At 35.3% G+C, this 27,764-nt stretch overlaps 5 protein-coding genes across 5 annotated transcripts; 3 read left to right on the top strand and 2 right to left on the bottom strand.

Annotated features, from left to right (window-relative positions):
* The first annotated feature begins 2,342 nt into the window (after positions 1-2,342).
* LOC8277050 lies at positions 2,343-6,600 on the top strand. Its single transcript, XM_015715630.3, has 4 exons — positions 2,343-2,709; positions 3,297-3,331; positions 3,708-5,339; positions 5,983-6,600. Coding segments are annotated over exons 2-4 (2,040 nt in total). The 5' UTR covers positions 2,343-2,709; positions 3,297-3,330; the 3' UTR covers positions 6,390-6,600.
* A 960-nt stretch (positions 6,601-7,560) lies between these two features.
* Positions 7,561-9,877, top strand: LOC8277051. The gene is made up of 5 exons (XM_002513558.4): positions 7,561-7,875; positions 8,010-8,062; positions 8,277-8,441; positions 8,676-8,777; positions 9,425-9,877. The coding sequence occupies exons 1-5, from the start codon at positions 7,662-7,664 to the stop codon at positions 9,557-9,559; spliced, it is 669 nt and encodes a 222-aa protein (XP_002513604.1). The 5' UTR covers positions 7,561-7,661; the 3' UTR covers positions 9,560-9,877.
* Positions 9,878-10,219: 342 nt separating this feature from the next.
* On the bottom strand, positions 10,220-14,276 carry LOC8277052 (hydroxyproline O-galactosyltransferase HPGT1). The gene is made up of 12 exons (XM_002513559.4): positions 13,557-14,276; positions 13,375-13,438; positions 13,060-13,109; positions 12,783-12,976; positions 12,287-12,350; positions 12,093-12,165; positions 11,749-11,872; positions 11,436-11,523; positions 11,286-11,336; positions 11,028-11,099; positions 10,834-10,946; positions 10,220-10,594 (listed from the first exon to the last, which is right to left on the bottom strand). Exons 1-12 carry the CDS (start codon positions 13,679-13,681, stop codon positions 10,572-10,574), a joined length of 1,041 nt encoding a protein of 346 aa, XP_002513605.2. The 5' UTR covers positions 13,682-14,276; the 3' UTR covers positions 10,220-10,571.
* Positions 14,277-16,589: 2,313 nt separating this feature from the next.
* On the top strand, positions 16,590-24,101 carry LOC8277053 (ABC transporter C family member 10). Its single transcript, XM_002513560.4, has 12 exons — positions 16,590-16,916; positions 17,801-19,902; positions 20,107-20,427; positions 20,515-20,601; positions 20,708-21,295; positions 21,390-21,554; positions 21,879-22,173; positions 22,316-22,530; positions 22,614-22,919; positions 23,045-23,108; positions 23,191-23,430; positions 23,597-24,101. Exons 2-12 carry the CDS (start codon positions 17,851-17,853, stop codon positions 23,707-23,709), a joined length of 4,446 nt encoding a protein of 1,481 aa, XP_002513606.1. The 5' UTR covers positions 16,590-16,916; positions 17,801-17,850; the 3' UTR covers positions 23,710-24,101.
* Positions 24,102-25,247: 1,146 nt separating this feature from the next.
* Positions 25,248-27,049, bottom strand: LOC8277054. The gene is made up of 2 exons (XM_002513561.4): positions 26,475-27,049; positions 25,248-25,535 (listed from the first exon to the last, which is right to left on the bottom strand). The coding sequence occupies exons 1-2, from the start codon at positions 26,879-26,881 to the stop codon at positions 25,430-25,432; spliced, it is 513 nt and encodes a 170-aa protein (XP_002513607.1). The 5' UTR covers positions 26,882-27,049; the 3' UTR covers positions 25,248-25,429.
* Between the last annotated feature and the right edge of the window lie 715 nt (positions 27,050-27,764).

Here is a 27,764-nt window from a genome sequence, read left to right as displayed (position 1 = left end):
TAACTCGGCTTTGGTTACTGCAGCAGGTATCACCTATCCTTTATCTACTTTCCTTTCATATGATAGATTATCTTCCAAACACAAGGCTTTCACCACTTCTCTTTCAGTTGAAAAGGAACCATCCTCATTTGCAGAAGCAGTTTGTGATCCAAAATGGCGTCTTGCTATGCAGCAAGAACTTGATGCACTCAAAGAAAATGGTACATGGTCATTGCAATCATTGCCTCCCGACAAGCAGCCGATTGGGTGCAAATGGGTATATAAGATCAAATTTCGATCTGATGGTACAGTGAAACGCTATAAAGCCCGGTTGGTCGCAAAAGGCTACAATCAAGTTGAAGGACTTGACTACCAAGAGACTTTCGCTTCTGTTGCAAAACTTGTTACAGTTTGCCTTCTTCTTGCCGTGGCTTCAACTCAAAAATGGCACCTTCACCAACTTGATGTTAACAACGCATTCTTACATGGATATCTTGATGAAGATGTTTACATGTCCTTATCACCTGGTTTCGGACGAAAGGGGGAGACACGAGTTTGCAAACTCCACAAGTCTTTATACGGCCTCAAACAAGCTTCACGGTAGTGGTTCATTAAACTTTCTAATGCCCTCAAGAAAGCCAACTTCAAACAATCCAAGGCTGACTATTCTTTGTTCATCCGATCCCAGCATGGTAAATTTACTTGTCTCCTTATTTACGTAGATGATGTTATCCTAACAGGAAACAATCTACAAGATATCGAAGACACCAAATCATTTTTTAAGAATCAGTTCAAACTGAAAGATCTAGGAGAATTAAAGTATTTCCTAGGTATAGAGGTTGCGCGATCCAACAAAGGTATTGCTCTTTCACAACGAAAGTATGCTCTCGAAATTCTTGAAGATGTAGGATATCTTGGTGCAAAACCGGCTTCTTCCCTATGGAATGGGAACCTATCACTTAGTAATTTTGAAGGAGAATATATTGATAATCCATCTTCATATCGGAGGCTTGTTGGTCGGTTGATTTATTTGACTATAACAAGACCAGACTTGGCATATGCAATCCATGTTTTAAGTCAATTTATGGACAAACCAAGAGTGCCACATTTAGAAGCAGCTTACCATGTTTTACGGTATGTGAAACAAACACCTGGACAAGGAATATTTTTTCCTGTAGAAAATTTAATTCAGTTAAATGCTTTCTGTGATGCGGATTGGGCTAGATGTCGTGACACACGACGATCAGTTACTGGATATTGCATATTTCTTGGGAGCTCACTAGTTTCTTGAAAGACCAAAAAGCAAACGACTATATCACGGTCAAGTGCAGAAGCTGAATACCGATCCATGGCTGCAACTTGTTGTGAGATCACATGGCTGAAAGGTATTTTACAAGACTTGGGTATTAAGCATTCACAACCTGTCAATTTATTTTGTGATAGTCAAGCGACACTACATATTGCTTCAAATCCAGTTTATCATGAACGTACAAAGCATATAGAAATAGATTGTCATCTTGTGCGAGAGAAAGTTCAAGAAAGGATGATCAAGATGACTCATGTGAACACATTAAGTCAGCCAGCAGACATTTTCACAAAACCTTTGAGTTTCTTGCAATTCTCGACTCTACTGAGCAAGTTAGGAATAATCAGTATTCATTCCAAACTTGAGGGGGAGTGTTAAGGAAAGTAAAGTCAACCATTACATCAAATCAGGATATTCCTCTAATTAGGACAATCAACAGTTGTCAAATCTGTATTTATTTGTTTCTATTTGTATGGGACTCTAAATAGGAATTAACCGTTTCTATGCTTTGTTTTAGGAGCTATTTTAGTCATTGTAGTGTATATATATACGTTCTCTTTTTGCTGTCAATAAGAAAAAAAAATCTTTTTCACTTATTCTTTTCAGATAATTATAATTCTTTTATTTTAATTAATTTTGTTTAAATATTCAACTGGTAGCCTAACTTGAAGCCTGAGATCCCTTGAAAATATTATATATTTACTTATATGAAAAATAAAATAAGATAATGCACATAAATAAATAGAGTGGCATACGTAAATTGACAAGACTGCAAATATGATTGTGGAAACTAATTATTATCCCAATAATAATGCCAAGTTAGGCAGATTAACTAAGTATTAGTCAGCCCCCTCCGTTTTTAGTTTGATGCATTAGCTGTTGATCTTTGCCAGTAATGAAAAGTTCCTCATTTGATTTTTATAAAGAAATAAGTCTTTTCTTTGCCTGAATTCAAAAAAAAATATATGGCAAAGTTATCAACAAATCAGAGTGGCGCAGCGGAAGCGTGGTGGGCCCATAACCCACAGGTCCCTGGATCGAAACCAGGCTCTGATAATAGTAGAGTGGCTTCCTAGCGCATGTTTTTAGTTTTTATCCAGCTTCAAAACGACATCGTGCTCTGCGGTCCTTTGACCCTTAGCTAACGTGTTCATGTATGACTGGTCTATAGATTTGCGATATATCGCCAAAAGAAAAGAAACATAATAAACCAAAATGAAACATAAATAAAGAATCTGAAACGAGAAATGAAAGAACGACACAGAACAGGATAGATAGCAGAGAAATCAAAACCCTAACCTATCCTAACCTAACAGCTTCAAAATATCGCGATAAATAAGAAAAAAGAAACAAAAGAAAAGAAACTCCAAAATTTACAATCTCCGATTATCTCTCCGTCGAGAAGACCCAAAGCCTCTCTCTCTGTAAGTTCCATAAATTTCTCGTTATTTCTCTTCTTTTTGTTTCTTATTATTCTCCGCACCTTTTTCTTTTTTATTCAAAAAATACTAATATCCATAGCCAAAAATTAACAAGCACTGTTTATTCTCTGCTTGCTTACTGAGAAAATGAAGGAAAATTTCGAACTGTACAAGTGTTTTTTTTTTTTCTTTTCTTTTAGAGTAAGAAAACAGTAGAATCTTCGGCTTATCCCAAGCTAATGTGAACGCTTGCACTTGGAAATGTGACTCAGAATTGGATCCCTAATTATATATTAACTTTTAATTAAGTGATTGTTGTAAAGGTTAATGAATGTTAACATGTGATTATCAAAAGAGTGGATTGATAACCTCTAATCACAGTGAGATCCAATAATAACAAATAAAGATACACAGTAAAATCATAGTCGATTGCTGAAATATATCCTTTCTTATTTGTAAAATAATTTGAGATTTAATGGAAACTTGTTCTAAACTTTGTACCACTAAATTTTTCTCTTCCACAGCCAATCCAAATAAGCACATAGTTCTTCAACTTCTTACAAATTTCTTTGTTTTTATCCATTGTACAGGTCAAAGTGCAGGGCCAGAAAACATTACATAATCAGTAAGTTCAAGCTTGTTATTATGTTGTGATTGCTGTTTGATTGTTTTCTTGTCTTTCTTTCTTTGTTATGAGATCATAATTTAAAGTGGCTATGTACAAGATTATTTTATACAAGTTTATTGTTCTTGTTGATCATTTAAATGATTCTTCATACTAATGTCTGCAGTTGATTGCTCAAGCCTCACCGTTGTTTAATGTTTGTGCATATTAACTTGACTTCCTCCTTTTTTGACGAACTCAAACATTCAAGTTTTGTTTTTCTCTATATATGAGAATTAGGATAGGTGTATTGACTCTGAATGTGGGACTAGAAATAGATTTAAACAAGGTAACTCTTACCATGTATCTATGCTAATTGATGTTTTTCTACTGTCAGTGGTTCGAGAGAAAGATGTTTGTTGGGAGTATGCTGAGAAATTAGATGGAAACAAGGTGAAGTGCAAATTTTGCCTGAGAGTTTTGAATGGTGGCATTAGTAGACTGAAGCATCATCTATCTCGACTACCAAGTAAAGGTGTAAATCCTTGTAGCAAGGTGAGAGATGATGTCACTGACAGGGTGAGGGCCATAATAGCATCCAAGGAGGACATAAAAGAACCTTCTAGTGCTAAAAAGCAGAGGCCTGCAGAAGCCAAATCTCCTGCACATATATATGCAACTAAAGCTCTTGTGAATGTGGAGTCAGTAGCTCCAGCTGCTAAAGTTTATCCTACTGTCACATCAATTTCCCCCCCTTCTTTAAGTAACCAAGAAAATGCTGAAAGAAGCATTGCGCTGTTCTTTTTTGAGAATAAGCTGGACTTTAGTGTTGCACGTTCTCCATCCTATCAGCTAATGATTGAGGCAATAGAAAAATGCGGTCCAGGATTTACAGGTCCTTCAGCAGAAATCTTGAAGACCACCTGGTTAGAAAGGATAAAATCTGAAGTGAGCTTGCAATTAAAAGATACTGAGAAAGAGTGGACTACCACAGGTTGTACTATCATTGCTGACACATGGACTGACAACAAATCTAGAGCTTTAATTAACTTTTTTGTTTCCTCACCCTCCAGGACTTTCTTCCACAAGTCTGTAGATGCATCATCATACTTTAAGAATACCAAGTGCCTCGCTGATCTATTTGATTCTGTTATTCAAGACTTTGGTGCTGAAAATGTTGTGCAGATAATTATGGACAGTAGTTTCAACTATACTGGTGTAGCTAACCATATTCTGCAAAACTATGGAACCATTTTTGTGTCTCCTTGTGCTTCTCAATGTCTGAATTTAATATTGGAAGATTTCTCCAAGGTAGATTGGGTGAATAGATGTATCTCACAAGCACAAACACTGTCAAAGTTTATATACAATAATTCCTCAATGCTTGATCTGATGAAGAAATTTACTGGAGGGCAGGAACTAATCAAGACTGGTATTACAAAGTCTGTATCCAGTTTCCTCTCACTGCAATCAATGTTGAAGCAAAGACCAAGACTGAAGCTAATGTTTAGCAGCAACGAGTATTCTGCAAACTCATCATATTCAAGTAAACCACAAAGCATAGCTTGCATTACCATTGTTGAGGATGGAGATTTCTGGAGGGCAGTGGAAGAATGTGTAGCCATCACTGAGCCTTTTCTAAAAGTACTGAGGGAAGTATCTGGAGGTAAACCTGCCGTCGGGTCTATATATGAGTTAATGACCAGGGCCAAAGAATCAATAAGGACTTACTACATAATGGATGAGAGTAAATGCAAGACTTTTTTAGATATAGTAGACAGGAAGTGGCGAGATCAACTCCATTCACCTCTTCATTCAGCCGCTGCTTTTTTAAACCCATGTGTTCAGTATAATCCTGAAATTAAATTCCTTGTAAATATTAAAGAGGATTTTTTCAAAGTTATCGAGAAATTACTTCCTACTCCTGATATGAGACGTGACATCACCAATCAAATATTCATTTTTACAAGGGCAAGTGGGATGTTTGGTTGCAATTTAGCAATGGAAGCACGAGACACAGTTGCACCTGGTATGTGGTTCTGTATACAATGTCTTTTCGCTGTGTGTATATGCAGAGTGTGCTTGTACATAGAATTAATTTTGCAGCATATCGTAAGGACACACTAATTTGAGATGGATTTCTTGTCATATGTTTCACATTGATGTAGCTTGACAACGATACACAGACCCTTGTATGTCTGAAAGGCCACTTTCCATATTTTTGTGCTATGCCTATTTGGAAGCACTTCTGCAACAATCTTTCTGTCATAAATTAAAGTTGCTCGAGATGAATCAAGTTCTCAAGAATTTCGATAGTAATTAGTGTTTTTTTGTTCTTAATTGAGTATATCTGCAACTTTTGGACTTGGAATTTACATCCTGGTTTTACAAATTTCATAAAACATCTAGTTATTTGGTGTTGTCTCAAATTGTTTTGGACTTTGAATTTACATTCTGGAGGTGTTTAATTGTTGCCTTAATTATGCTTTGAGATTTGTTTTTTGATAAATGGGCTGAAAACTATTATTTCAAGTTATCTTTTTCTTTTGGTCTTTTCCTCTTCCCCTCAAGAGAAAAATGATAGGGTGAATTCAAGTTTGTTACTATCATTTTATGCTGGAGTTGGAATTCTTGTATAGTGGTTCTGAAAATATGCTGCTGACTTACTGTAGGGCTTTGGTGGGAACAATATGGCGACTCTGCGCCAGTGTTGCAACGAGTTGCCATCAGAATTCTGAGTCAAGTTTGCAGCACTTTTACTTTCGAAAGACACTGGAACACATTCCGTCAAATTCACTCTGAAAAGCGCAATAAGATTGATAAGGAAACCTTGAATGACCTTGTGTACATAAATTACAATCTCAAGTTGATGAGGCAGATGAGAACAAAATCTTCAGAAACTGATCCTATCCAATTTGATGATATCGATATGACCTCAGAATGGGTAGAGGAGACTGATAACCCAAGCCCAACCCAGTGGCTGGATCGATTTGGTTCTGCTCTGGATGGGAGTGATTTGAATACACGGCAGTTCAATGCTGCCATATTTGGGGCAAGCGACCCCTTATTTGGTTTATGATCTTGTGAAGTCCATGCCCAAGTGTCTGCGCTAGTTTTCGCAGAAAGCCTAGTAAGTTTTCTTAGAACGTCAGCTTTCTGCCTTGTAAGTTTCTGTAGAATGTAAGTTTTTTTATTTTAGTAGCCTACCTCTCTCGCTTAATTTGTAATAGATGAATAAATTGTTCCTGATTTTTATAGCATACTAATTAAACGTAGAAGCAGCTTGAACATGTTTTTGTCTTGATTTTCCACACATAAACCATGGTCACTATCATCAACTGTGCTTCTCCTTTTTCCCTGGTGCCTCCGCATTTGTGCGCCATGCAACGCATTATATTCTGGAAGAGTAGAATTTTTAAGCTTTATGGCAAGCATAAATGCCATTTCTTTTTATCAAAAGTGCTGTGTAATTTTTTTTTTTTTACAGTATTAAAATATTAAAAATACAGTTTTTTATTATTTTTTTTAAAATATGATTTTAGTTTTTCTTAAATTTGTTTTGATAAAACAATTAAAAAATAATTACACTGTACTTTTTTTCAAAAAAATGTTAAAAACAATATTTTTTTCAAAAAATTTATACCGTAAAAATTAATATTTTTTTTGTTAATTTTAGGGTATTTAAAAATCCCTTGTTTATTCATCCGCTTTTCCAGACCTCCTCTCTTTTCTGTTAAGTTTAGGACCAAGGCCAATTTGGCCCCTGAACTTGGCAGGAAAAAATGTGATTAGGCCTAAAATTTACTTTGCTGTTAATTTGATCCATAAACTTGTAGTCTACTATCAATTAACCCAATTAATCAATCTAATAAATCCAAAAAGATAACAAACTTTCTTTGCATTTATTAAGGTAAATACTATTTTCACAGTATATAATTAGTTAGGGTACTAACTTTTTTATGTAAATTATTTGTTGTGTAAAAAAAAGAATTGTGGCCTTAATATTTTATATTATGCTAAATAGGCCTGCCCTCTGTCAACAGTATAAATTTGTAAGATCAATTTTTCTTTCCTTTAAAATGGAATATATAAAAATGTTTATAATTTCTTTTCGGTTGTAATTATCATAAATTTACGAGGTCACTAGCTGAATTAACCAACCGCAAAGTTAAATTTCGGGCCTAATTGTTCATAGTTAACAAATTAAGGTGCCCAACCAAGTGAGCGATAGGGATAGTATAAAACCATAAAACAAACAGAAGATATCTCAATCCCAAACGCGTTCTTCCTTCGCTTGCCTTGCCCGGTTTCTTTTTCTTGGCTAATTGCTTTAATCACAGTAAAATATTCAATGGACTACGATTTCAGGAACAGAACAACAGGGTCATCGTACGATTCACAAACCCCTATGTACAGAACAACCTCATCATCGACTCCGTCGGGCCACCCTATGTACGGACAGTCTCTCTATCCGAGAATCGGTCAACAACAAGGCCACACTCCGGTGCCTCCTGTAGGCCGTCACTCATCTTATCACCAATCCTCTGCTCCTCCGCCCTCTTCTTGTGAGTATCGATCCAAACTGTTCCTCTTATTTTCTCCGCTCAATAAACGCTGTCATTTTCTTTTCTTAATGATTTTAAGCAACTGATGTTCAGAGGTCGCCTCTAAAACGTGATGATTTGCATAATGTTTGCAGCAGGATTAGGTATTCGAGTTTCTGTGAAGCCAGAATACCGGATCACTCCTCCGGTATGATTCGATATGATTGTTTTTGTTGTTGAATTTTCAATTTCAAACAATTTGCTGTTAATATTATTGATTATCTTTTAGCTTTTTGAGCTTACTTGCTATGCAATTATACCTCCTTTATGTTTACTTGATTCTCTTTATTGTTTTGTGGCAATCTCAATAATAAGATTTTCCTAGTTGATTTTTGTTGCCTTTGATTGCTCGTGTTATATAGCCTCAATTGGCACCACAAATGGGAGATATTCCACGAAGCAACTTTCAGTTTCATTTCGATCTTGAGAGAAGAATTTTAGCCGAAGCAGAGAAGGATATTCAGAATTGGAGCAAGCTTGGCTTGGAAAATCTTCCATCTAAAACGACTGAATCAACTTCTTCATTGGTATGTAATATCTCTGGACTTGTTTATTTTCTGTATACTAGTAGCATAGGCATTCAGTGCTTAGACTGCCCATGTTAGTTGGGGATGACACGTAGACCTATAATTCCAGAGCTTCTTGCTCTTTTTATTTTTTTTTAAATTTTGCAATACTTCGCTGTCATGATTTGATATTGTTAGTTCGTAACTGTATCTTCCCACGGTTGAGTTATGAAATTAACATTGTTGCTATTGCAGGGTTCAGCTGCAGATCCTGTTGTGAGCAAATACATCGCTTCAGGACTCAATCGAGAAGCCGTTCCTCTTGCAGTTGCAAACTATGGAGACAATCCTACCAAGGTACTTTCTTTCAGTTTTTGTGCTTCTTATCTTTCATTTTGAAGTTGAGGTAGTCGGGACCTCATGATTGAGTTGAGCTCAGTTGATTGGGGAGTGTATAGTTGCTTTGTTATCATTACCTAATAATATCTTCTGAACAAAAATCCGAAATCATGTACTTCTGCTTATTTTTGAGTTGCAATATCTGTATTATAAGTCAAGTAAATTTATTTAGGATTGCGGTGAATATCATTGTGTTTCTGCCTGCTAGGATCCTTTGAATTACTATGTTTTATTTTTGAGCTTTGCAATTATATGTAGAATTCAGTTGAAAATGGAATAGGGCTGAATGTCCAATGTTTTGAACTACAGATGTTGATTGATCATCATATCATTCGGACTTACTGAATACACATGTATGGAAAAATCCATTCAAGAATCTTTCCAACTTTTTGAATTTTTGCCATCGAGCCATCAAATAGAGGCTGTTTTCTCAAATTGGATGTTGATTAGTACAAAAATGAGAATTCTAGGGGCCATGTAATGAGTTTCTCCATGTATATAGGCATCCAATGAGAGATAATTGTAACTTGTAAGCCTGCTTATTTTTTACTAATTGTTGGTGATGAGTAGTTCTCTGACTGATGAGGGCTTCTTATGTTCTTTAGGTTCGAGAATTTGTCAATGGCTTCTCTCTTCTAAGAGAAATGGGATTTTCGGCCAACAACGTAGCTGAAGCTTTACTAATGTATGACAATGACACAGACAAGGCGTTGACTCATTTCCTTAACAGCTCATCCTGAACATTCCAGAAATAGATGGCTATATGTGATACTGGCAAAGTGATGGCATACAATGGTTACATTTTTGCTATGTGTGCAAGGATCTGTTATTGTATAAACAAAATCAACCAACTCTTCTTTACATTTAGTTATAATATATATAATTTGTAAGATTTTTGTGCTTTCTAAAAAAAAAAAAACCTTTATAAAATCATGCATTTATGATTTATATTTTGGAGATTTTATGGGTATTTTTCAGACTCTGTTTTCTGTATCAAACTTGAGGTTGAATTGAGCTGAGCTGTGCTTCGCAGGTTTATACACTGCTGATTCATTGAATGGCATGATGTTGTGAGATCCTTTTTTCATATCATCATAGACATTATCCGCCTTGTTTTGCCTGATTATTTTTAAAAAAATGTTGTATACCATGTGTTAATGAAGTATACTTTTATAGTGTCTAATTACTTGTAGTTTTGTTATGTTAAATGCTAGTTATTCTAATCGAGCTTTCCTGTCCCTAACAAGGACATTTTAGAATTAGATCATCACCTCAAATGGGGAAGCAGAAAAGAAAGCATTTGGCGATCTTGGTTCGTTTTTGTATCTCTGCCAAGTCGCTTTAAGTCGATAACACTTCATAGGTAATATGCTACACTCTGGTAAATTATATGCAACAGGTAGAAACACAATGAGGGGCACAATTCACTCAAAAAACACATTCTCATTTGTTCGCACAAATGAAAAATTACCTAACACTTACATCCGATTGTAGCACAAAAACAGAATCTAGTTATGGTGGGTTATTGTATACTGATAAAGATGCTTCCGATTTGTATGGATTCTCAAATCTCCCTATCTGTGGTGTAACCAAATATAACCAATTGAATTCTGAATGGGCAAAGTAACTATTGATCCCCTGATGAGATTCATGTACAAAAATACTCTTAACCTTTTATGAATAAAGGTGTAACTCGGACAATCTGTCAACCTATGCTATATTTGCTTCTTCAAATATTAAAGCAAATCAAAATTACACACCAGCACAAATAGCACCTGAAAGGCAAGGAGAAAAAGGAAATGTTCAACTCCCCAAGTAAAAAATTAGTTCAAATACCCCCATAGGAAAATTTTAACAAATTGCATTAGCTATCCTGAAATCCAGCCACCTTTGAAAGAGAGGTGGTCTGACCTCATAAAGGCCATATTGTGTGTAATGCTGGATTTGTGTGGGCTAGCTGTGTTTGTCTATGTGTATGTGCACAAGAGAGAGAGAGAGAGAGAGAGAGACAGACCTGATGACCAAGATGAGCAGCAGAACTTCCCTTCATCTACATGTTTGACATCAAGCCCAATAAACCAGGATCCAGCACTGACATCATCGTGTGCATAAGTGTGGAGAATATCTCTGCAAACCCGATAAAACAATACTCAGAACTCCAAACACGTCATAGATTACTCAAGTTATACAGGAGAAAAGAATCTTTACCTGTTTATTGATACAAATTTAGCTAAAGCTCGCGATATGACATACATTTCACCTGAAGCATGGCGAAGATACCTGATGAATGCAGGAAAATATTCAGCTCAGACTGTTAGAACATAAACCTTAAGGAGACCTAAGGAGCATATATTGTCAGTAGATGCTATTGCTCTGGTACAAGTAATTTGCACTTATCAAATACATATCACATAATTAAAATCAAGTATAGAAAACCAATTTTAAATTTGTGAAAGAAGAACCTACGATTTCTTGTCACCGAACTTCCACCAATCTGGTTCATACCATTTATGGCTCCTGCCAAATTCCACCAGATAAGTATAGGAAACATACAGTAGAATAAACCTTTTCTTTCAATAAATTTGTTTTTTTGTAATTTTTATGGGAGAAACTCACGGTTCAGAGAAAACTTCTCCTGATTTCATACAACCAATATAAACACGAGGTTTGTCCAACTGGGTTGCTAATGTAGTTCCAAGGGCATCTGCAAATAAACAATAATAACAGAAGAAATGTATAATGATATGGAAAAATCCACATGAAGGTAAAAAAAGCTTCCCTAAAATATAATTGATCTTCTGCTAATCAGAAGCTTAAATTGAATTATCGTAATATCTTCAAAAGAATTGAACTTAGCAAGCTTACTAGGCACACCAAATGCCCAAACTCGGGAAGAACGTAACTTTTTTATATCAAATATGATACTAACCAATATTAACATATATATTGTCATTGACTTTGGCGTAGAACTCAGCGTCCCATTTATCCACAGCATGAGCAAAGAATAATTTAGCCTTCTTTGGAAACTCCTCAGTTGCCTCCACATGGTTGTCCTGTGAACAAAAAGGGCTTTAATGGGAGATGATTGAATTTATAAATAAAAGCATAACAGTAGTGTTTTCCAAAATCAAGCTTCCTTCAGAACCATGTAGCAGGACTTCAATGCCCTAGTGCCATTATTTCAGCATTATTAGGAGTTCTAAAGAAAAAAGAATAAAAAAACACTAAGGTTATGGAAATTTTTCTGAAACCGTTAATGATTCATAGACATACCAGAATGATGAAGTCATTAGTCTGTCTATTTTCATCATCAATTGCCTTGTCCAAACTATCTCCCCAATTTGCACTGCAATACAAATGACCAACCACCATAACGTATTGAGTATAGAACAAAGAAGGATATTAACTAGATGCATATATCACAATAACAATAAGAACAAATCAAATGCACACGCATGCTTAGATACCTTCTTCCAATAACGAAACGTGCAACTATGCCCTTCTCATTCGCCATTTTCATCAATGTTGCGCCTGAAAGGATGAAGGATCGTCAATGAATCTCCAAGAAAATATAAACATCCAAGAAAGTCTATATGACTTGTTCTTACAGGCACCGCTACTAGCTGCTTGAGAGTTAATTTTGGGTACTGATTACCGACTAGTCAAACTCTCAGTTTGCCGTCATATTGTCTCCTAGGAATCTACTTTACATATGTGTCTCTAATCATTATACTAACAAATTGACAACTTTTTCTTTGCTACTAGAATCTTTCCAAGATTATGCACTTATATCAACTCCAACTTATCATTCTACACATTTCAGTAGATAAAAAAATGTGCACGTGGGAGATTGGCTGATGAGTTTTGTACTTCAGCCTAAAACAATAAAAGAGAAAAGGAAAAGAAAAAATCACAGAACCAAGAAACGAAACAATGAGGTCATAGAAATGTGGTTTACCCTACCTGTTCCCATCCATGCTTTACGGATTGCATTCCTATTGTTCTTTCTGCCAAACGTTGTAAGTATTCCTATCACCACTAAACGCCTTTTGTTTGAATTATTTCCATCTTTCTCTGTTAGGAAGTTTGAAGTAAAACCCTCCTGTTTTGCTGCAGCCAATTCCAACTCAAGAGCTGATAACTTCTTTTGTTGCTCCCTAAAAAGATACCACCGGCCCATCAAGAAATGATAAAGCAAGTATGAATTGTTAAATTATGTTCGAATTGATAACCACATTACCTGCAAGCTATTATCTTCAATGTATCATCCACTGATATGGCAGATTGTCCCTAAAACAAAAAACCAGTAGTTCACTCAAACCATTTTTCTGATAATCGTCCAGCCATAAAAAACATGATGTACAGGCAAACCAGCTTGTGTAATTTTACATCATATCCAGAATTAGTTAGCTTACATCACAAGGGAGCATGATATTTTACTATAGTTTATTTCCAATTAACTTCAATTGACAAAATATCTATGATTCGATTGAAATTCAAATTTAAAATTCAAAAGAACGCAGCTGCAAATAATAACAAAAGATTGAGCACTTACATGCCCAGTTATCCTGTCAAGCTCTTTAATCAAATAAACCCTGTTCTCTGAATCTTGCCATAACCTACATCAATCCATAAATAAAAGAACAAGCAAATACTAAATCATTATGAACCAATAAGAAAACGAAGACTCAATTATCAAAGTCGGCAAGTTTATGAGATATAGGAGATAAAAATAACCTGCCAGCAACATAAATTGCAGAGAAAGTAGCAAACATTGAGAACAGTAGAATTGATATTCTCGATCCATACACTCCACTCGATACTCTATTATTCAATCCTTTACTGCCACTGCTATGCATCATTTCTCACTCCGCAATGTCACTGGATCTTCAATCCCCTCTTGGTAGTATCAACTGAAGTACCAAACTTTACACCACTTTTGCATTAATTAAACAAATCCCAGTCCTTAATTTGGATTATAAAAAAAATAATTCACAGTGTTGGTTTTCGTAAAGAGAGAGAAAGGAGTGGGTGATGTGTTGGGTTGGTCTCTGCGAGCTCTCCTGCCTAAAGTAATCGCCTTTTCTTTTTCTGGTCGTTGAACAAAATCTCAGCTTTCCTTTTTTTCTAGCTTGTTCAATTTTCTTTCAACTAATTAATTATCCAACTCATTTTTATACAAATATAGAAAAAATATATCTAACCAAAAAGGAAATAAAGTAAAAAAAAAGAAAAAAAAAAAGAGAGTATCTGAACGTATTTGATTTGATCTTATAGCAAATTATGACCATGAATTATCTCTTAAAATTCCAAACTAAACATAGTGAAAAATTTGAGGTGCTGTTTGGTTGTAAACAATTGTTTGAGAAGCATTTGATGTAAATTGTTACATAATCACATGAAATAATAACGCAGTTAATGTATCATCATTCATTCGTTTAAAAAAGAAAGAAAAGGAAGAGAACTCTATAATCGTTCGAAGGTGGATTGGGTTTTGAAAGGGTGGAGAGATTGATATAGCATGGGCTTGGGCCTACGTCCTGAATAAATAAAAAAGAAATAAGGAGCAATTTGGGCCAGTTTTGAAATGATGGTTGGATTTGGGATGGGAATTGAGATTAAAATGGAAGAAACGAGGCAAAATCCAGCCTTGTGAAACGAACCAATTGCGAATGGTAGTGTACTAGTGAAATATTTGGGCGATAAGCAATATTCATGGCCAACTTCTCAGTTTGTCTTTACCGCTGTCATTTATCAGAGGTTCCAATAGCCTTGGCAGCTGTTTCAGTTGCTCTCTCTCAATAATTGCTTATTCTGTGAATCTGTGATCAGTGACACCTACTTGTTTTTCTTTTTCGCTTTTACCTGATATAGATTAAATAATTCAAATAGATAAATGGGTAAAAGACAGAGAGACATTAAAAAACAAAGAAAGCTCCAAGATCTATCCTACTGGCGAGCTACTCGGTACCACCTAAACAAATGTATTAATCAATTTGGCCTGAATGGTAAACCTAAGTCCCTATGGTCGCTATAGTTTTTTCTGACTCACGCCCTGACAAAACATGACTCACATTTCATTAATTAACACCAGACAGAACACATACAATTTCTCAAGTAGCCAAGAATAACTACGAAACAAGTGTCCTTTCAGCGAGATAATTCTCTTATTCCATCTCCTTATATGGTTTGTTGCATTATTGAACCGTATATTTTTATAACTTTATTATGAGATATAAACCTAATCCTGGATCTAGGGTTCATAATAAATTATTATTCTTTTCTTTTTCCTATCTGTCGACCATTATATTATGATAATTACATCACAAGTTAATATTCTCTAAGATGCTATGTCCATTTCTTGTAATGATGCCTTCAAAACCTAATTAGCATAATTATTGCGTGTTTAAATATTTTTACTTTGATTATTTATATTTTTACTTTTAATTTAATTTATAAAATATTTTAAATATTCTTAATTCTTGATTTATTTTAACAGATAGTTAATATTTTTCTTTTATCTTTTTAGTAATATATAAATATTTATACGCAATGATGAAATTGTATATTAAAAAAGTAAATTAAAAATATTAAAATAATTAAATAATTAAAATTTAGAAATCTAAATAAACGTTTAATATATAAATGAATTTACCTAACAAAGGAAACACATTGTATATTTGTGGTTAGAAGTGGCTGTGGACTAGATGTCAAAGTGTAGTCCACAATTCATTTTATGTTTGGGTGAGACGGATGAAAGAAACACTTCAATCCCATGCATGTTGCCAATTGTATACATGGCTTCGTACAAATGCCAGATTAGTGGTCCAGATTTAATCACTGTAGGGGATCACGGGAGACGAACAAATTATATAAAAAAATTATTTATATTTTTTATGTAATTGATATATATTTATTAATTTTAAATAATAAAATATATATTAATTATTAAAAATTGAAATATAAAATATTCATAAATACATATTTTTTCTATTAGTCAGTCGTGATGTATTATTATATATTTCATTCGTATAAGATGACAAATTTATAATATAATAGTATTTTGAATAGACATTTATTGACTTACAAGACAAGACAACCTAACACATGAGTACGGGATTGGATTTCTAATTATTTTTTTAAGTGATTTTATTTTAAATATCATTAGGCTAATGGGACCGACAATTACTATAAAAAGCTCGATCGATGTTAATTGTTTTGGAATACGTATTTGTATTAGTAGATTAATATTTAGATTTGGAAAGAATGATGATTCTGAATTAGTTATAAACATTGCGTGCTTAAATAATACTATATATGAACATGTCATCCTCTGTAGTCATTAGTATTTTAGTGGAATTATTCACATCAAACCTGTGATGAGGAATCACTTTAATATGGGTGGGTTAAACTGGAAAAGACACTCTAAATTCATAGTGGGAATCGATTGTGGCTATCAATTCATACTCGAATAATAAACTTGCTGAAATACTTTTATGTAGTCACATATAATTAGGTGTTAGAAAGAAATAATAGCAAACAATGTAACTCATTTTCTTATGGTAATTTTTTCTTCTTTGTTTTATGTAGCAGTTTAAGTTGACATTCGTCCCGTGCTATATATGTGAATATGTTATTTAAATTAATATTTAGCAGTAGAAGAACAAATGGAATTTTAATTCTTTCAAAGTTTTAGGTGGAATTAAAGATTTATAATATTTTCAGCAAAAAAAAAGGATATATAATATACATTCTCCAGCGTCTGAATATTTCATGTAAGACAAAACACATGCGATATTAAGACAGACGTGAGCCATGACGACATCGGACTTCGTTCAATACCGCGCCACCGCTATCTGTCTCTCTTTCGACCAATCTTCCATATAATTTCACTTTCTCTCTCCCGCCTCGCGCTCTCTTCTCTCTTTCTTATTGCTCTTCTCTTCCTATCAATCCTCCACAGAGCCCACATATACAAATGTATAACTCTACAAACTATACGTTAAACGTAACTTCTCATTTCCAAGAATAAGTTATTGGTCCAGGAGGATATAATTAAGAAACATTTGTTTGCAAAAAGTTTCGCGCAATTCTCAGGTATATATATATATATATATATATACACACACACGTCGGTTTTGAATATCAAATGCTTAATACTATATTTTGTCACCTACCTTTGAATGTTTCTTCGTCTTTTTATTACATTTTTTATTGACATGATTTATATAGATTCTTTTTTCTTGTTCAATTAGTTTCTTTCTGACAAATGATTCATTTTTTCTCTTTTATTATTTTTTAAATCGTTTTTGGATCTTAAATCAAGATTTTGTACTACTTTGATAAATCTAACATTAGATGTTTTGGCCTTTTTATTATTCTGATGTTACAAGTAGATAATACTTGTTTGTATTCCTACTCTTTATATCTGCTTAACAATCTTCATTTTCTTGATTGACAATAACAATCTTGTAATACATGACTTTTAACTTCATTAACATTGGATTGAAGGATGATGGTGAAGTTGGTCATTTTTGTGTATAATGCAAGCTAGTTATTGAGATAAGAAGAAGGATATATATAAATCCTAGCTTTTGGAAAAATATATATCCTGAATGCACTCCATTTATACGCAAAAAAATTTCTTGAATGTGTATAAATTGTGTGTTATGTACGCAAGAAATCATTAATTTGAAAGTAAAAAAACCGTCCTGAACGAGCGCACCGAGAACGAACCTAACTGCATTTTGTCTTCTTACAACTTTTTCTTCTTTTTAGCTTTCTTGTGATCACAGGAAAGTTTTTGTTTGTATACCTCAAACGTTCAAACTTTTTTTTTTTGTTAATTTTCTTTTTCACTTGGGTTTTTTATGGTTCTCTCTCCTGTGTAGTGGACTTGTTGGGGAAAGTTGAAATATATTCTTGCTAGATTCTTAGAGGGGTACTTGACAAGTTTTCTGATAATTAACAAAAAAAAACAGGTGTTTTGTGCTAATCAGAGTTGCGAGAGCAAAGAGAGGGGAAATACATCATGGAGGACCTATGGACATTGTTTTGCGGGGATTCTGGCAGTTCAGATATTAAGGGAAGGCCATTTGGTTCTGATTTTGTGGTTTTAAGTCAACCTTCTTCGTGTGTCAATCATTCCTTGATTATTTTCTTGGATTTCTTGCTTCTGGTCTTGCTTCTGTTCATTTCAATACAAAAATCTTCGTTGAAAAGGGATAAGATTCCACCTCGATATCGAGGCCTTTCATATTTGCAGATAGGCTCTCTTGTCTTCAATGGAGGTCTTGGATTCGTGTACTTGTGCTCTGGCGCATGGATATTAGAAGAGAAGTTGAGGAAAGACCAGAGTGCTTTACCCTTGAGCAGGTCGTTACTACTGTTCTTTCAGGGGTTCACATGGTTGTTGGTGAGTTTAACCATAAGTCTCCGAGGGAAACAACTTCCAAGGACTCCATTGCGGCTACTGGCTGTTGTTGCATTCGTCGTTGCTGGAATCGTATGCGCTTTATCACTGTTTGCTGCCATTTTAGGCGACATAGTTTCAGTTAAGACGGCTTTAGATGTTGTGTCCTTTCCAGGAGCAATATTAATGCTGTTTTGTGCTTATAAGAGCTACGTAGAGGAAGAGGTTGATATCAGTGAAAATGGCCTTTATGCGCCTTTAAATGGGGAGACCGATGGCATTAGTAAAGCCGATTCTTTTGTCCAAGTTACTCCATTCGGTAAAGCAGGATTTTTCAGTAGCATGTCATTTTGGTGGTTGAATTCGCTCATGAAAAAGGGTAAAGAAAAGACACTTGAGGATGAGGATATACCCAAGTTGCGCCAAGCAGAACAAGCAGAAAGCTGTTATTTGATGTTCTTAGAGCAAGTGAACAAGCAAAAGCAAGCTAAATCATCCTCTCAACCCTCGCTGTTTAGGACAATAATATCATGCCACTGGAAAGACATTCTTATTTCTGGGTTCTTTGCTATGCTAAAGATACTTACTTTGTCAGCAGGTCCTCTTCTTCTTAATAATTTCATTTTGGTTGCCGAAGGAAAAGCAAGTTTCAAATATGAAGGCTATGTATTGGCCTTAACACTTTTCATCTCAAAAAGCTTAGAGTCCTTATCACAAAGGCAGTGGTATTTTAGGTCCAGGCTTATTGGTCTGAAGGTGAGGTCTTTGCTTACAGCTGCAATCTACAGGAAGCAATTGAGACTATCAAATACTGGTAGATTGATGCACTCAGGCAGTGAGATAATGAACTATGTTACAGTTGATGCTTATAGAATTGGTGAGTTCCCCTTTTGGTTTCATCAGACATGGACAACAAGTCTGCAGCTCTGTATCTCTCTTGTCATTCTCTTCAATGCAGTAGGGCTAGCTACACTTGCAGCCTTAGTGGTTATTATAATCACTGTGCTGTGCAATACTCCACTTGCAAAGTTACAACATAAGTTTCAGTCGAAGCTTATGGAGGCGCAAGATGAGAGATTAAAGGCATGCAGTGAAGCTTTAGTTAATATGAAGGTGTTGAAACTGTATGCGTGGGAATCCCATTTCAAGAACGTTATAGAAAACTTAAGGGAAGTGGAACATAAATGGTTGTCAGCGGTGCAATTACGAAAAGCATATAATAGTTTTCTCTTTTGGTCTTCCCCTTTGTTGGTCTCTGCAGCTACTTTTGGTGCATGTTATTTCCTCAAAGTTCCTCTTCATGCTAATAATGTTTTCACCTTCGTGGCCACTTTACGTCTTGTTCAAGATCCAATTAGAACTATACCTGATGTTATTGGTGTTGTCATTCAAGCAAAGGTAGCCTTTGCACGTATTCTAAAGTTCCTTGAGGCACCAGAATTGCAGAATGGAAATCTCCAACAGAAGCAATCGATGGACAGTGCAAATCATGCCACTTTAATTACGTCAGCCAATTTCTCATGGGAAGAGAATTCATCAAAACCCACACTCAGAAATGTAAATTTGGAGATTAGACCGGGTGACAAGGTGGCCATCTGCGGGGAAGTTGGCTCGGGAAAATCTACACTTTTAGCTTCAATTCTTGGAGAAGTTCCAAATACAGTGGGAACTGTAAGCATTACTGCTTTTTTCTCTCCTGCATTACCACGTGCATTTCAATATTTTAGGACTGTTTTTAACAAATATTGCCAGTCTTCCAATCCTTGTATTTGTGCTCTAAAAAGCATGTTTTTGTTTTTGAATTGACATCTTTAATGAGCAAAATTAACATTTCTTTGCATACTGATGATCTTGTTCTATCTTACTTATCTACAGATTCAGGTTTCTGGGAGGATTGCTTATGTTTCTCAAACAGCTTGGATTCAGACAGGAACAATACGAGAGAACATTTTATTTGGCTCTGCCATGGATAGCCAACGGTACCAGGACACGCTAGAGAGATGTTCATTGGTTAAGGACTTTGAGTTGCTTCCTTACGGTGATCTTACTGAAATAGGGGAAAGAGGAGTGAATCTGAGTGGTGGTCAAAAGCAGCGAATTCAACTTGCTCGTGCTCTCTATCAGGATGCTGACATTTATCTTCTGGATGATCCATTCAGTGCTGTTGATGCACAAACTGCCACGAGCTTATTCAATGTAATTATGGTTTACTAACAGCAAACAAAGTTCTTAACTTCTGAGTTTATTATTAGCCTTCTGTCAAAGCTAACTTAAGTGTTGCAGGAATACGTGATGGGTGCACTTGCAAGGAAGACAGTCTTACTTGTAACACACCAAGTTGATTTCCTGCCAGCATTTGATTCCGTTTTGGTTGGTATTCTTTCGTTTGAGCTAATTTTTCGGTTTCTTTTTCTTTCCATCAGTTATTGTTTATAAGTAGTTTTATTCAATGTAGTGACTAGTGCATTGGTGACAGTTGATGTCAGATGGTGAAATTCTGCGAGCAGCTCCTTATCATCAGCTGTTGGCCTCAAGTCAAGAATTTCAGGAACTTGTCAATGCTCACAGAGAGACAGCTGGTTCCGAAAGGCTTACTGATATTACTAACACTCAGAAAAGAGGATCATCTACTGTGGAGATCAAGAAGACATATGTAGAGAAGCAGCTTAAAGTAGCCAAAGGAGATCAGTTGATCAAACAAGAAGAAAGAGAAACGGGAGATACAGGGCTAAAGCCTTACCTTCAGTATCTGAATCAGAACAAAGGATACTTGTACTTTTCCATTGCCGCTCTTAGTCACCTTACGTTTGTGATTGGTCAAATAGCTCAGAATTCTTGGATGGCAGCTAATGTTGACAAGCCTCAAGTCAGTCCATTGCGATTGATTGCAGTCTACTTGATTATTGGAGTTTCTTCCACACTGTTTCTGCTATGTAGATCTCTCTCTACCGTCGTTTTGGGTCTTCAATCATCGAAGTCTCTATTTTCACAGCTACTAAATTCCCTTTTCCGTGCACCTATGTCCTTTTATGACTCCACACCACTTGGAAGAATACTTAGTCGGGTAAGCATCTCAACTACAAATGTTGATTGGCAGCTTTAAGAGAGATGATATGCAACTAACATCTCCGTATCTGTGCATGTATTGTTTCTTGCAGGTATCCTCCGATCTGAGTATTGTTGACCTTGATGTCCCATTTAGTTTAATCTTCGCTATAGGAGCTACCACGAATGCTTATTCTAATCTTGGAGTACTGGCTGTTGTTACCTGGCAAGTACTGTTCGTCTCCATACCAATGATTATTCTGGCAATTCGTTTGCAGGTAACTTTCATGAGACATATAGTCTGCAAGAGATAATATTTCTTCATGTTACATGCATGTAACCAATTTCTGAAGAAGTTAATAATAGTCACTTTGGTATACACGAGCTAATATGCCAGCATCAACACAGTGCAGAGCATGGTTACTTTAGATCTGATTTTCATCAACAAATTCTGGATATTGCAGTCTATTATATGATTCTGATAGTGGCGATATCTCATGCCGTTCTCTAGATAAATCCTTTTTCTTTTTCCAGTATTTTTGTTATTGGAGTTTGACTTTATCCTGATTAGTGAACGTTGACTGGCTGTCTGGTATCTGCAGAGATATTACTTTGCGTCTGCGAAGGAGTTGATGCGGATAAATGGTACAACCAAATCCTTGGTGGCAAATCATTTAGCTGAATCTGTAGCAGGGGCTATGACTATAAGGGCTTTTGGGGAGGAAGAACGATTCTTTGCAAAAAATCTTGACCTTATCGACACAAACGCTAGTCCTTTCTTCCATAGTTTTGCAGCAAACGAGTGGTTGATACAACGGTTGGAAACACTAAGTGCAACTGTTCTTGCCTCTGCTGCACTCTGCATGGTTTTACTTCCTCCTGGAACTTTTAGCTCTGGTGAGGATATAATCTTTAATTTCTTATGACATACTGTGCTTTTCCATAACTCAAATGATTATGAGCTCATATTGATGAAATAGACACTGATTTCAGACCCATTTGTTTTGTATGGATACTAAAAATGACTTGCATTGTGCAGGATTTATTGGAATGGCACTTTCATACGGTCTTTCCTTAAACATGTCCCTGGTTTTTTCAATCCAAAACCAGTGCACAATAGCGAATTACATCATTTCTGTTGAAAGGCTTAATCAATACATGCATATACCAAGTGAAGCCCCCGAGGTAATACAAGATAACCGTCCCCCATCCAATTGGCCAGCAGTGGGTAAAGTGGATATCTGCGATTTGCAGGTAAATTTTGTTCCTCTGTTTAATACTTTAGTGGGACAACTCACAAAAATTAAGTTAAGTTCACTGATTTTGACTTGAAACAGATAAGATACAGGCCTAATGCACCACTGGTTCTTCGAGGAATCAGTTGCACATTTCAAGGAGGGCACAAGATTGGTATTGTTGGCCGTACTGGCAGCGGAAAGACTACTCTTATTGGAGCTCTATTTCGTCTGGTGGAGCCGGCAGGAGGAAAGATTATTGTAGATGGCATTGATATCTCTAGAATTGGGCTGCATGATCTGAGGTCGCGATTCGGAATAATTCCTCAAGATCCTACTCTCTTTAACGGGACTGTGAGATACAATTTGGACCCCTTATCTCAACATTCTGATAAAGAGATATGGGAGGTACATTCATGCGTTAACTGTTCACACACGAAAGAATTTTATATATATATATAGCAATGTGTCGGCAGTATTTACTCTGTACTAATAAGCGCCTCAAATTAAAATTTTCCATGTGCAATTTCTAGGTTCTTGGAAAGTGCCAGCTTCGAGAGGCTGTCCAGGAGAAAGAGCAGGGTCTAGATTCCATGAGTAAGTTTTTCAATCTAAAGTACATGGTGTTTATCCTTTATCGTTTGTAATTATTATTGACAACTAACTGTCTGGAACACAGTTGTGGAAGATGGGGCAAATTGGAGCATGGGGCAGAGACAATTGTTCTGCTTGGGGCGTGCACTTTTGAGGAGAAGTCGAGTGCTGGTGCTTGATGAAGCAACTGCATCAATTGACAATGCAACTGACTTGATCTTGCAAAAAACTATCCGAACTGAGTTTGCAGATTGCACCGTGATCACAGTAGCTCACAGGATACCAACAGTGATGGATTGCACCATGGTACTAGCTATCAGTGATGGTGAGTTTCATTCCTTATTCTGTTGCCTAAACATTACGATTCGGTATGGACGTGTGTATTCCTCTATATGGTACCTAAGCAAGTTGATTTCAATCCATTTCTTGGTCAAGCTCATGTAGAGAAGAAATCTTAAAATGTGGTGTTTCTTGTTTCTGTTGCATTTCAGGAAAAATAGTAGAGTATGATGAGCCAATGAAGTTAATGAAAAATGAAAGTTCATTGTTTGGGCAGCTTGTCAAGGAGTATTGGTCCCATTATCACTCTGCAGAATCACGTTGAAGCTAGTAACCATTTCTTACATAAGCCAAAATTTCACGCTCGCTTGGCAGCAAAGTGGACAAGTGGGGAAGTAAATTGTATAGTAGTACCAAGGGAGGGGTACCAATTGAAGGTGGTGGCAGAGTTCATAACCAGATATTTAAGGTTATGTAAACAAGATCTATTACAAGAAAGCAACTGAATACAATTGGTCACAACCATTCTGAATTCCAAATTCCAACATCTTTTTAGTTTAGAAAAGCTCAGCGGTACTACAGAAGTAGAAGCAATTTTTCTTTCCTGGTTTACACTTCAAGATGTCAATGTATTGTCTGCTCAACACCACAGACATAGCAGGGAAAAAACTTTGAGCTTGCATAGAAAACTGTCCCTAATAAAGCACCATTACTGCATTTTTCTTCTCTTCCTACATTCATGCTAGCATTTATTCCTATGTCTTTTTAGGACTTCCCATAATCATCCTACATAAAACAGTAGCTCAAACTTTTCCTTGATTTACTGCCTTTATAATTTTATAAGAACATCTATAATTTTAATTTACCAGTGAGAATAGAAACATTTGCAAAGTAGCTCAAACTTAATCAAAGCCTTCAAATCACGATTCACTTAAGATCTATGTTTCAAAATTCAATTTTTATTATTGACCTGTTAAGTGAAAAAACGATGGTGAGTGGCATTCCTTACTCTCATACTTAAACAATGCGCTCCAAATTCAATATGGATATAGTGTCTAAGTAAGTTGCTTCTAATGAATGCCAATCACTCCTCATTTGGAAAAAATTAACTTCAATTAAAAAAAAAAAGATAAAAAGAAAATAAAATTAAAATAATAAAATTAAAAGAAATATTTTATTCTGTTGTTTGGGCAAAAACATATAAAAGCTAGCTAATAACCGTTTACATAAGCAAAAAGTGCATGCTCGCTTCGCTTGGCAGCAAAATGGAAGGGAGGAGAGAATATCAGTATGTACAGTATTAGCAGGGAACATCGCATTTATAAAACTGATTATGTTGGTCGTCATATTCTATTTGTCAATGTGTACATTCTCTCCAGCAGAAGGGCTTTATGGTAGCTAAAAAATGCAATAAAATCTCTTTAAAATGAGAATTTACTTATTTGATGCTATAACCATGACAGCAAAGCAAAAACAAGCTGACCCCTCATAGCTCTCGACGAAATTGTGTTATACTGCTAGAAAGATACCTATTCACATCTCTTGGTCTTTAATAGAATGGATGCTGCATCTGTGCTGACTAGGCCTCTTTTTAGACTACTTTTGCCACTTAGGTAAAGGTTCTATTAGATAAATTCTCCTGGTAAATATATCTCCTACTCGAATTGTTGGAAAATGTAATCAGAACACACAACTTCATCTACACATGTACAGGACGCACGTGATTGTTAGATCCATGGGGGAATAGCTGTAAGCAATCCTATTTCAGTAAAAAAGACACAGCACCTGCGGTTTCATCATGAGATCCTAGTAGTCATCCTATTTTCCTATCGAGTGATTCAAGAAGCAATTTAAAAGAAAATATACAAAAAAGGGGGTGCAGAATTGATTTTGTAAAGCACAAAAAAGAATATAAGAATTGCTCGACAGAGGATTTAATTATCATATACTTGATGATAAGATAATAACTGCAATTCCTGGATGAAAAAGTCATTAAAATGAGTAGCCAGCATACAGTGGCAAGAATAACCGTGTGGTGCTCATCTCTAAGGTCCTCCAAGAATAGCGTTTTCAATGTCCTCCCTACTTAATGCGTAACTGAATCTCCTCTCCACATCTTTTTCAAGACTCCCTGGTCCACTCTTTAAATACCTGCATTGCGACATACAATCTTATCAGCTCACAGCTAATTGAGATTAATGAGGCTAATCAAGTAGGTCCTGTTTGTCCTCTAATCACAAATTCGCATTACAGAAACCATAATTGAATTGAAATAAGAAGGTTCACAAACCAACTTCCCAACACCTAAGCCTCTAAGCTTATTCAGTAAATTTTGGTTAGCCTAATTCTTAGCTTGAGTGCTATGTTCCAATTCATTCATTCATGTAATATGATAACTCGATAATTTGTTCAGCTTCTAACCCCCATAATAATGCCCAATAGTACCAAGCAGATATGATTATAAGGTGAGCAATCCCATGATGTAATCAATCTTAGGTATGAATGTGTGAACTACAACTTATACCATAACATCAATGTATTACTTGTTTGTACTTTAAACTGCCCCCAATCAACACCATTTCCAACTTCTCTCGAAAAGAAACCAGTTAATTTGCATCCTTAAACTTACCACCACTCCATTTAATTGTTTATACAGAAGTAAGATCCTAATACATACCTGATTCATGAGCTGCAATTGTTTACCTAATAATAGCTTTCTCCATATTTACGAGGTATTTATAAATCACTCATGCACTTGTTTTTTTTAACAAAGCTTATAAAATGTGTATTTCTAGTAGTACACTCTAAAGATAATCTGACTTACTAAACCATTATGTAGCCACAAAAACAAATCTAGCTGCCAATTCCCTTCGAAATCAACAGAGCAATGAGAGAGACAACAAGAAACACTGCCTAGGAGTCAGAACTTGATAAACAAAACAACAACAGCTATAATTTGGCAAATGCAAGACACGATTTAGTCACAATGATTGTAATAGCTATCGCACAATAAAAATTCTTCATTGGAAGCGCAAAAACAAATCTCTTTAGCAATACATAACTAAAAAAGAAAAGAACGACTTTTCTTACCTTATATATAAATCAGTTATATCAAGAGATAACTGAGCATGCCACTCGAGCTTTTCAATAAGCCATATAGCACGATCATCTTTGCTTTGATGAAAGCCTAAATCTTTGAGCCAAGCCTCAATGCAAGGCAGGCTATGAGAATACAAAGGCTTTTTCTTGTCAGGAAGCTTCTTGAGCCACTCATCTTCAGTAGAAGACAATTCCTCTTCTGCCTCTGATGATTTAGAGGAAACTACTGTTGGGGTTTTTCTTGGGAAGTAACAGCATAAATTGTGGGAACATAAAAGAGATTTAGAAAAATGGGAAGGGTGTGAAATGGGGAAAAGATTGAATCTTGAAGGAGTTGAAGACTGTGTAGAAGACAGTGAATGAGTCGTGGTAACTAAAGAGGTAGAAATGGCTGACATGTTATTTGGTTTCTTAATTTAGGGTTTTTATTGGTTCATTTAGTTACCTGTTCTTGATGATCAATTGGGTAACTGAAATTTGGTAAAAAATTTTAGAGGGAGCAGTACAGATAGAGAGATTGTTCTGAATGAGCAGCAAAGACCTTCATTATCTATTTCTACTTCTTCGAGTGTTCTGGAGGTTATTTTCTGGTGTGACCAACTGAAGCTGGAACTTCAGATTGTTGACATGCGGCGGAATCTCATTACTTGTAGTGGATATGATCAAGAAGCAAGTTGCGGCTGACTTGTTTGACTGTATTAGTAGCATGTAAGTTCGAGTGTATTGGATAGCATGCTGCTGCTACTTGTTACCAAATAACACTTTCGATCCTTCCTTTCGTTGTAACAATTCATTTCGGTGCTAAGTGATTGATTGAAAAGGATTAATATAAACTGAAAATATAAAAAATAATGATTGAGATTAATGTAAACTGAAAAGAATATTAAATAAAATGAAAATATAGAAAATTACATATAAAAAACAATGAAAAGGATTAATATAAACAAATTATAATAATGATTGAGATTAGTTGAGATGTTTTTTTATTAAATCCTTTTAATATAATTTTTTTATTAGCAATATAATTAAAAAGCTAACTTATTATATAAAATATAATTTTAAATAATAAAAAAGTAAATATTAAAATAGAAATAATACATTATTAAAATCTCTTCGGTTTTAAATTTCTTTTTACATTAAGTGAATTAATTTTTTACGGTGAGTGAAAGAATTACTTTTTTTATGGTGTAATCTACATTTGTTAATCATTTTTTTGTATTTTTTCAATATAAAAGAAATGCTAACAAATTAATAATATCGATTAGATATATGGTTAAGATT

Source organism: Ricinus communis, chromosome 4 (genome assembly GCF_019578655.1).
Source record: "Ricinus communis isolate WT05 ecotype wild-type chromosome 4, ASM1957865v1, whole genome shotgun sequence".
Classification (NCBI taxonomy): Eukaryota; Viridiplantae; Streptophyta; class Magnoliopsida; order Malpighiales; family Euphorbiaceae; genus Ricinus; species Ricinus communis.
This window is presented reverse-complemented; position numbering and strand designations above follow the sequence as displayed.